Source organism: Pyrus communis, chromosome 10 (assembly GCF_963583255.1).
Source record: "Pyrus communis chromosome 10, drPyrComm1.1, whole genome shotgun sequence".
NCBI classification, from domain to species: domain Eukaryota; kingdom Viridiplantae; phylum Streptophyta; class Magnoliopsida; order Rosales; family Rosaceae; genus Pyrus; species Pyrus communis.
The window spans coordinates 3,777,244-3,788,017 of NC_084812.1; the positions used below are offsets into that span (position 1 = coordinate 3,777,244).

The window sequence follows — 10,774 nt, forward strand, 5'->3', positions numbered from 1 at the left end:
ATCATAATATATTTTACTAATTTAGTGTACCAAAATATCCATACCTAAATATGTTGCAGTGAATTAGTGGCACATAAGAAAATATAAAAAAACTAGTGTACTGAAAATACCGTACCTAACTATATGATATTAAACTAGTGTACCGAAATGTCCGTACCTAAACATATTATACTAACCCAATGTACCGAAATGTTCGTACCTAAATATATAAGAAAATATGCAAAAACATAAGTGTACTGAAAAATCTCTATGAAAATATTTTCTTATATAAGATACGTACTCACCATAATGAGAATTAAAATGCTGACATTAAATCAATTTTTAGTCTTATATAAGACATTTTTCTAAACTTCATCTTATTTAGGGATTAAAATTTAATTTTCTAAAATATATTTATCTATGGCCCTTGTTTCTGGCTTCTGTTATTTCTATTTAGGGGAGGAGATCTAGGGTACTAAGCACACATACAAATTTTGTGGAACGAGTGGGGTCCCCAAAGGGTGGGACCTAGACCCTTGTGGCCTGGGAAAATCTTGTGATATCAAAAGTGTCTTGATATGCATCAGATGATTGTGAGCCGTTCACGTTTATAACATTCATTCAAGCAGCCAAACATAAAATGATGGATGGTCCAACATGCTGTTTACACAGGAGAGAGATGTCCATGATTGCTCATTTGTCTGATATTTCCTCCCTTTTTTCTTTAATTAAAAAGACGAATTCCTAATTTTGTTTTTAATTTTTTAAGCCATTTTTTAATGAAAAGATCAGATATCATTGATTCTGGGGAATATATAACATAAATACGTACAGAGGCAAAAGCCATGCATTCTACTTGTTGAAAGCCTTGGATTGGTCCTGTCCTTTTTATCCCTAGGGAATGAAAGAATCAGATTGTCCGGATTGTATTTTTTTTTAATAAAAAACAGATTATCTCAACACTTTTTCTTTTTTTATGCTTTATTAATGATACTTTGTACGTAGAAATTCTTTAGTGTGACCACGTATTCTATTTATCGTGAAATTTTTTTTGTTGCTGATGATTTAGCTTGTTTGGGTTTATCATATAGTTTGAATCTTATCTTTTTTGAGCAAACTCTTCTTTCTTATCGTCAGTTGTTAGTTACAGATATAAATTAGTTTTGTGACCTCAGGATATTCTTATGTAATCTTTCTTTTTCTTTCGGGCTTTTGCCCCGTTGGCAACCAAAAAAAAAAAAAATCTTTGATAACAATGAATAGATGAGCGAATTTATAAAGTTACGAGATCTGACATTAACGCTCAAAAAATTTCTTCAATACATGCGGCATGCATATCCCCAAATTTTTATTTATTTTAAAACTGGAAATTGTTATGTCTTTTCAGCAATGGGAAAAATTGGGGCAAAAAATATTTACTTATAAGGGACAATTTAAATTTAGCATTGCATAACTATCACAGGGTGGTCCAATTGTTGAAGATGAATTTCAAACCCGTATTTCACACAACACGTTCTGAGTTCGGTTTTGGTTTTGGTGAATCACATGATGGTGGTTAGGAAGATGTTGAAATGACTCTGTGAGTTTTCCCGGTTTCCAGAAGGCTTGGATTGCCATGTCGAAACTACCAGCTGGTTCCTTTTAAAACTTTCAAAGCACTGCATTATTTGGGCACATTTATGGGGAAAATACTCCGTCTTTATGACTTTTTGGTGGTTAATACTTGGGTACACGTACGTGAGTATTTACCTTTTGGTTTTGTCTAATGATATTTTAAAACATGTTTTATTGTTTTAAAAATAAATAGACATGTTTTAATTTTTTCTTGTCTTTAAAAAATAAGGAACACATGATATTTTTTTTAATAGATCAAATCAAAAAGTGAGTACATAGAATACTGTACCGATTATTATCTTTTTTTGGTCAATCACTCTTTATGAATTATATATAAGTAAATACATGTATGAGAATATTAGTTACAAGTAGGTAGAACGACTAATTAATACTTGGTACATGTAAAAAGAATATAAAGATTATTCAACCCAACAATAAAAATAAAAACCTTGCAATTTTGCAAGTTATATTCATAAAACCCTTTGAATATGTTTCCTGAGCAAAATTCAAGGCAATAATATCAGGAAGGAGAAGGACAGAAGGAGTTGGGTAAATACTAAAAAGCCATGATGTCTGAGACCAAAAGGAAAATGCTTCGTACGAATACCTGTATTCAAACACATGCTTTCAAATGTGGACATTTTTTTCTTGAAAATGCTTGATAGGCATGCCACATGCGAACACAGACACAAACGTTTACAATCGAATATACAGTTCCTGAATTTGTAGTGCAGTCAAATTTGACTTGAAATGATGTAAATGCTTCTCCGGCATCGCTAGCCAAAATTTGCATAGTCTTAAATATTTAGGATTCATTTGAAAATGTTTTTAAAATAACTAAAAGCGTTTTTTGTGAAATTAATTTTGAATTCCACAAGCACTTTAAGTGCTTTTTAGAAGAAGCACCATATATGTTCTTCTTACAAGAAGCACTTGGATTTTTACTAAGGATTGGTTTCAAAAATATTTTTCACTAAAAGCGTTTTCAGTCATTTCAAAAGTACTTCCAAACAAATCCTTAATTGTTTCCATAAAGTAAAACTCGCTTCAAAATGTAGTGCATTGGTAGGATTTGTCTAGCCTCGCTCACTTGTGATCAACATTGTTCGGAAAACTAAAATTGGCTCATGGTAACTAGTTTGTTTAAGGAGTATTTTGAGAAACTTGGAGTAAAAACATGAGTTTAGTCCATCTATTGGAGATGATCTTAAAGCTCTTTTGTTAGCGAACATTTACCTCCGCACTCAAGTTCATAGTTCAAATGGTCTTCAAAGTTTGACCTCTTTGTAACCAAACAAAATACACTACACATATAGTTGATGAATTTTGGTGCAAAATGCAAGAGGAGACCACTCATTTTCCCTCTTTAGGAGTGGGGGTGGGGGTGCAAAGACCACTTTGTCATCAAAATTATGGTTGTGGAAAGCAAACAACGTACTTTAATTCGGAAGAAAATAATATTAATGATGACTATGAGTTAACCATGATGCTGTTTTTGCATGCATGTTTTAACACATTCCTTATTGCCAATCTCATCTCGTTGTAAAAGTAAAACTGCATATCGTGGGTGAGAGAGTGAGTGGGTGAGTACCAAAATGCCAATGGATGTTCGACACAAATGGTAAATCCGTCGGCACATTCATGATTTCTCAAACAAGAAAGGGAGAGACGAGTAGGGGAGACAAAAGACACGAATAATATAATTTTCTTTTTCTATTTTACTTCTCTTTTCTTTTCTTTGTTTTGTTCTGTTCCTTTTTCCAGGTTGACAAGAAAATAGAAGATGCAGAGGGAGAATAATAATGAGAGTTTTGTCCCTAAATCTCTTCAACATTATTTATATCAGAGTTGACGTGAGTTAGATCAGTTGATCAGAATAGTATATTTACTTTCTCGAATCAAGAGTTGGCTAATACATCGTGAGAAATATTAAGGGGACCTTCTCAAAATAGGACTCTCCATGGACTCTTTCGGTATCAACACTGTGCCAAAAACATGAGGTGGCAAATAGTCCATGGAGAGTCTCCTTGGCATTTCTTGTATATCGTATAGGGTAATGATAGACCAAATTTTTACACCAAATTTGCAAACCAAATGATGTGTCATTACTAAGAAATAAGTAAGTTAATCAACAGTTAAGTAATAATCCAATCAACAACCACATCATTTAGTTTCCAAAATTTAGTTTAAAATTTTGGTCTTCCAAACACTATCCATATCATATTTATGATCCCCTTAAACCAAGTTCGGATACTCTAATTTGTAGATTAAAATAATTCAGAGTATGGTCAATAGTTTAGAGTATCTTCTTGTGATAAAATATATTATCCGACAAATTTGAGTGTACGGACGTGCAAGATTTGTCGTTGTAAATTGTAAGTTTGGTAGGATAGGACTCCTAATGGTTGGGAGAGCATAGCAATGCTGATGTTAGGTTTATCTACCATATCTAACATTTGATTCCATTTCTTCAACAATTTGCACCTTGACTTCTCCAGCACCATTTGCTAATAAAATTAGACATAGTGATACAATAATAATGGCATAAACATCACTGTCTGATAAACTCTACCAACAAGAGATACATATACGCTCGAGATTACGTATGAAGTATCCTCATTTTATTCGAAATTTTTGTACGCAAGCTCTAGCGTATGGGATGTCAAGCACAACGATGGCAGCAGGTCAACTGACTGCCCGGTTTGGAACACGAAAGCAATCTCATTTTAAATGGAACTTTTTGCTGACTGAATCATAGCTTGGGACGCCGGTCGCGCTAGTAACTGCAAAACAACAATGAAGAACGTAAAAAGGTAGTACAAGCAACGCAAACTTGTGAATCATTAACAGAGGATTCGCACTAAGATCGGAACATACAATCTCCATATGTTGCCATTGTGAGAGGGGAAGATAAAAGCTTTTGACCAATTGAAGCAATATCTTCTAACGAAACCTCATCCACAGCCTTCAAGAGCTGGCTCAGTTTCCTAACGAGAACAAATATTTCCGTGAAGATAACACCAAAAACAAACTTCTTTCAAGTGGTTTATGCAAGGTGTAAGAGGGAGAAGAGTACTGACACCGATGGTTAGTACTTAATTTAGCATACAATAACTCAACTTTGTGAAATATATCGGGCTATGTTCGAAATTCTAACAATAGCAATGATGGTACAATCTAAAAATATGCTCACAAAAAGCATTATCGGACAATTCATTTTCATAAGACACAATAACTAACAAGCAAGGTCCGCATTAACAGTAAAAAAATGCATTAGGCCTTGTTCACATCCAACACGGTTCAACACAAATATATACAGGTATGACAAAGGCCTTACCAGTCATTGTACGTCAGAATCTGTCTCCCAATATCATCTGCAACAACCGTCTACGGAATGCAAATAAAAGATCAGCGAACAAAATAACATTTTTTCAAAAAAAATCTTGATAACAAAGTATGAAGCCATTGTTGCGAAAATACACTGATTGTTTACATACTCTGGATTCCAAATTCATAAGAATGGAAGACTTTGTTGACTTTTTAGCACGATCTAGTTCTACCTGGTCAACCGTGCAGAAGAGAAAAGAACGTGTTAGCAACAGTTTCAAATTTTCATGTAAAACAAAGTGATTAAGAATCAAAGATAGCAAGATAACCATCTCCAGGTGTTGCGATTGCAATAAGCTCATTAGCTGCCATATCAATGGCTGTTGTGACAAAATCTGGAGCCTGAAATCCAGAGACAGCTCCCAGAATTATTTAAGTATATATCAAGAAAATTCTCCTTATTCACATTTTCGCATGACATATAGTAGTTTCTTACAGTGGAGGCTTGGATTCCAAAATTGCCAGTATTGTTGTAGATGCTACTGAATGCTAAAATCGAATGAAATTTTGAACATCGATTTAACACACGAGAATCTGGTCGTCAGGCATAGCACAGTAATTCAGATGCCAAGGTTATTTAAACCAGAAAAAGAAAAGAGTGAACACTTCAGTTTTAAAAGAATGGTATAGCTTGTAAAACAAAGGGACCCTACTTAGTGGAGCAAAACCTCTGGAAGTATTAATGTCTGTGTCATGTCTTTTTTCTTGTTGGACTATTTAAATTTCTGTTTGTCTTTTGAAAAACTTACATAGACGTGAGTGCATCCCTTTTCCAGGTCCACCGGCTGAAAAAGAGCCACCTCCTCCCATTAGCACCTACAGTAAACTGGATTCATTACTGTTTTCCAACTTTCAATCCTAATAAAGAGCAGAGTAAAAATCTAAAATGCAAGTTTAGTATTAAACTCTCATTGTGGGAGGGGGGAACACAAGGAGTTATAGTTACTAGAGACAGACGATAATTGATATAGACCTGAAGAACATTCACAATCATTGCATCCTTCTCATTTCGCCAGCCACCAGGAAGTTCAAAGGCAAGTGCAAAATGAGTTTCCTGTCATGCAAGGCAAATCAAACTTTTAATTACTGGATGAAAAAGAAAGAAAGGATAGAAAAAGTAGTTGAAATACATAAGATACACACCCCTAAATCACCTTGACAGCGGTAATCACCTCCAGTATACACAGATTTTGGCTCCTCGGCAGTAGGGACACTGGGAAGATCAGACAAAAGTGGTTCTGCAATTTTTAGAAGTTCCTCATGTTCAACACCATAAGCTGCAAGTACCATTCGAGAAGCGGTATAATTTTCCTGAAATTATCATCACAACCTCAACTTATTGGGAAAGACCGACAAGGCAAATAATTAACAGCAAAACACAATGAATAATATGGATTTAAATATAACTATTAAACTTACAGCAACAAATTGCTCCAAAACATTACTGTTCAGCCTACTAATTGAAGATTCCTGGGCTAAAAGTGGATTGGCCAAGCCACCCTTGTAACCAATAGAGTGAACTGCTTCCAAAACAAGGGCTTCGGGGTTTTTGGAGGCTTCACTAATATCGTTTTTCACCTTAGGAAGCTGTAAAAGATGAAATACAACACCAATATTAGCCACAAATTTTGCACGGCATGTAAATTGTCAGCAGACGAACAACAACATTCTGGAAATTTACCTCCTCATTAATTTCCCAATCTAGGAAAACAGGGTTCCGAACACAGTCGATAAGCAGCTCTACCATTTCAGGAACATTGGTCTTCAGACCATTGAAGGTGTAAGCCATCTGCTCCCGAGAAGCTGAGGCTTGGACGTTACCACCAATAGCCTCCACCTCCCGCACAATACGCAAATGGCTTCTGTTCCTCGTGCTCTTAAATGCCATACGCTCCAGCAGGTGTGAGGCCCCAGATGATTCCAGTGTCTCATAGACTGAACCACAATTAATATATAAACCTACTGAAGCAGCTGGTTTCTGGTTGAACACCAAAATCCAGCAATTATTGAGTTAAATTCCTCCCTTTTGGTCATACGCAAAGTAGACAAGAAACTTCAAAATATGCACCTCCATGATGATCATACATACCTCTGACTTTAGAGAAGCTATTTTGATACCATTCGGGAGAGTTGTAATTTTGACATCCGCTGGTTGAACATGGTCAGGCAATGCAGGTGGGAGGTTGATGCCTGAAAGAGGGAAGTCTAATGGAGGCATAGACCTGGAATTTCCCCCAATCAGCCAGCCAAACAAACCTCCGAAAGGAGAGGAGGAAGAGGATGGCTTCGTTCCAACATCATTCAAACTTGAAAATCTGGCCACTCCCCTATGGAACGCACTTGTACGCCCCTAATATCCCCAATCGAAATCAAAGAATAGAAAGTTACATTCTACCAGATTACCAACATACACACATAGACTGAACCTTTCGTTTTCGGGTAAATTACTGAGCCTCTCAACTTCCACCAAACCTTGCAGAGCCTTCAAAAAATTGAACTTTACTAACCTAGCGAATTGAATTTTTCTCTTTTGGGGCGTCATGAATTTTTAATTTTCCTTCTCAAAAACTTGAACTTTACTGTTCTAACGAATTGAATTTGACCATTCACGCTGAAAAAAAATTTAACTTTACTAATCTAACGGATCGAATTATACTATCTTAACGTCTCATAACATTCAATTTTCCTTCCTACACTTTCTCGGCATCCAAACAAGCATTACGCATTACTAAAATCCAGATGAAATCACTGAATAATCAGAGAGAAGTACTGACCTTGAGAGCCCTAAGGCGCGAAGCTGCGGTTTTGAACATGGCGGCAGTCCGATTGGTGCCGATCACCTTCAAAACCCTTGACTGTACGGACTTTGCTGTCGCTGTAAATATTTGGTGGAAGGTTTTGGGAAGAGTGGAGGAGGAATTGATTGTCAGGGACTCACTGGTTGGCGCGTCCTGGTGGCATTTGCGGAGGTCGGACGCGTGTGGAATTTTTTGGAAGGGGAAATCTGGGCCGGTGAATTGACGACAAGATGCTGATTGAACCTTTACATCGACGGCTGGAGTGGTGCCAAGTCAACACTCGTGTATGAGCATATATGCCTTGCTCTTCAAGTGTGCAACGAAATTTGGATTTGGGCTTTAAATCGAATTTTGGATTTGTTTTATTTTTCCTTGTATAACAAGAAAATCACATTCAAAACAAAAATAAAAATCCCACCAATTATCGTCTCATTAAATACCAGGCAATAATTTGGTTACATATAACAAAAAGTGAATCTAATAGTATTTTTTTTATTTAAAAATGATTAGTTGGTCACTTCGCACGACAGTCTAGACTCACAATGACATTTTAACCTCCTTAACCACAACGTGTAATTTAATTGCGTCCAAAATTGAACTTGAAATGTGTCGTATGAAATACGGACTTAAAATTCACCTCAACTACTGCACCACCCCGGAGAGGTTGAATCTAATAGTATTAACTAATGAGAGTTAAATAATTTTTCAATGTACACGAAAATATCGTTATTCCAGTTTTTAAACTCCAAGGTCAAGTAGATGACACTTTATCGTAGTAACGAAAAATAATAATGCATATGTACTTTGGTGTGAGTTCGATAACCACCAATTTCCTTCCCCCTAACAACTAACAGTTTAACCTACTAACACTATCGTTTGTCCAAAAAAGAAATCCAAGGTATTTGATCCATGTCAATCTTCTAACCACTTAAAATCTCGCTAAAACATACGAATTGATTCAAGATGAGTGACTTCTAATGTGTCATAAAATTCCTATATTTCGTTTAATTTCACCCTTGTGTTTTGTGTGCTTATGATAAAATAATTCCCCTCTGTGAAGTTATCATGTTTTTGTTAGAATATTCATCAAACAGGTATACTATTTATCTTATATCTCGGGTGTGACACGTGGTCCCATTCCAACAGTTCAATTATTCTAGCAACGTATGAGCATCAAAGAATGTGAATATATCCTTAGTGCTAGAAACTCATGACGACGCTAATGTTAATGAGACATTGATCCTTATTCAAAATGATGATTCCGTTTATAGATTGATCTGGAAAAGCAAGGTTTTAATGGAATCCTGCCAACTTGAAAGCAAATTGGAACTAATTAAACCACAACATTTTGTAATAAAATCACATACCTACAACGCAACATTGATTAGTAGTAGGCTGCTAATACGTCTCTTTAAAATCTTGACATAACATATGCATAATAAATTAACTGCTCTCTCTTTTCTCTACTACTTGTCCTGCAGAGCCATTCCCTTCAATATTCACCTTCTCTCCTTTTCATGCACATCAATTTGCATACAATGACCATCTACAAATGGTAGTTTCATCATTTCTTTAGAATCCAAAAATATTTCGTTAAAATCGTATTCAGTCATTTTAAAATTAATTTCAAATGAGACAATAACGTAGAACATTATTAACCATGAATCCATACATTACGTTCATCTCTTTTAGAGCAACTCCAGCGTTGGAGCCCTCCCCCTTGGCAATACACTATTCAATCCACTTAATGAACAGTAACTGCCCTTAATGAACAGTAAGTAGCCTTGGCAATAGAATTTGCATCTCCACCGTTACACTTCAATAGCCCTGGCAATAGGCAATAAAATATTAGTATTTTTTTTATTTATAAAATAATATAAAATAATTTTAATTGTAATATCGGATAAGATTTTTAATCGTTCTCGTTGCGCCACGTGTCATTATCCGAAGTATTATTAAATAATACAAAATAATACAATTATTGGTGATGGATTTCTGATAAGATTATTAATCAATCACGTCGCGCCACATGTCATAATCGGTTCACAATCTTTGAGGATAGATTTCCATCAGATTTGTAACGAATGACGGCATGCCACGTGGCATTATGCACAACCTAATCCTTTCTGAATCCTCTATATAATCCACCATCCATCCTCACAAATCCACAAACAACATAATTATAATGTAACAAATAAGTAACAATAAATAATAAATTTTGTACGTAACAAATAAATAATACAAACAATAAATAATAAATTATGTAGATAACAAATAAATAATACAAACAAATAATTATAATGTAAATTTGGGTATCAAATAAATAATATATTGTTACCTGATCCGAGTAATTTTCCCTACTTCGAATATTACTACTAGCTTGTGCCAAAGCGTCTCTCCACGTACTAAACGATTGGCTAAGTAATTTCCAACGACTGGACATCGATTCTTTGGTTCTTTTCCCACCAATTTTCTCAAGAAAATTGGTATGAATAAGACTCCACATTTCTCGCAACTGCATCTCATTACCCGTAAGCGAACTATGAGTAACTTCAACCCAGCTAGTACACAACGCAACATCTTCAATAAGCGACCAATTCGTACCTGCACCAGTGGTCATTTTGTTGAAAAAAAATGGATTCAAACTTTGAGACAAAGAAAGGAATGTGATTGAAAGTAGTTGAGAAAATATGAAATTGTTGTGTAAAGTAGATGATAATGAGAAGGTATTTATAGAAAAGTAAAAACAATTTTTTTTACAATTTTTTTTTCAGATTTTTCAGATATTTTTTTGAATTTTTTACAATTTTTTTAAAATTTTTATTCAATTAATTAATCTCTGCCGTTGGATATAAAAAAATTTGAATTCCAACACTCCAGATTGTGCCACGTGTCACAACGGTAACTTTTCAAAATTTTAAAACTATTTTTTCATTTATTTTTTAATTTATAAAGCATTTTAATATCCACCGTTGATCTCAGATCGAACGGTGGAT

The 10,774-nt window shown here is 35.0% G+C and overlaps 1 protein-coding gene across 1 annotated transcript; it reads right to left on the minus strand.

Annotated features, from left to right (window-relative positions):
* Positions 1 to 3,792: 3,792 nt before the first annotated feature.
* LOC137747543 (mitochondrial-processing peptidase subunit alpha-like) lies at positions 3,793 to 7,995 on the minus strand. Its single transcript, XM_068487673.1, has 13 exons — positions 7,755 to 7,995; positions 7,070 to 7,330; positions 6,662 to 6,958; positions 6,400 to 6,567; positions 6,124 to 6,291; positions 5,954 to 6,034; positions 5,730 to 5,796; positions 5,417 to 5,514; positions 5,250 to 5,322; positions 5,091 to 5,161; positions 4,931 to 4,980; positions 4,471 to 4,580; positions 3,793 to 4,376 (listed from the first exon to the last, which is right to left on the minus strand). The coding sequence occupies exons 1-13, from the start codon at positions 7,791 to 7,793 to the stop codon at positions 4,315 to 4,317; spliced, it is 1,545 nt and encodes a 514-aa protein (XP_068343774.1). The 5' UTR covers positions 7,794 to 7,995; the 3' UTR covers positions 3,793 to 4,314.
* Positions 7,996 to 10,774: the final 2,779 nt, after the last annotated feature.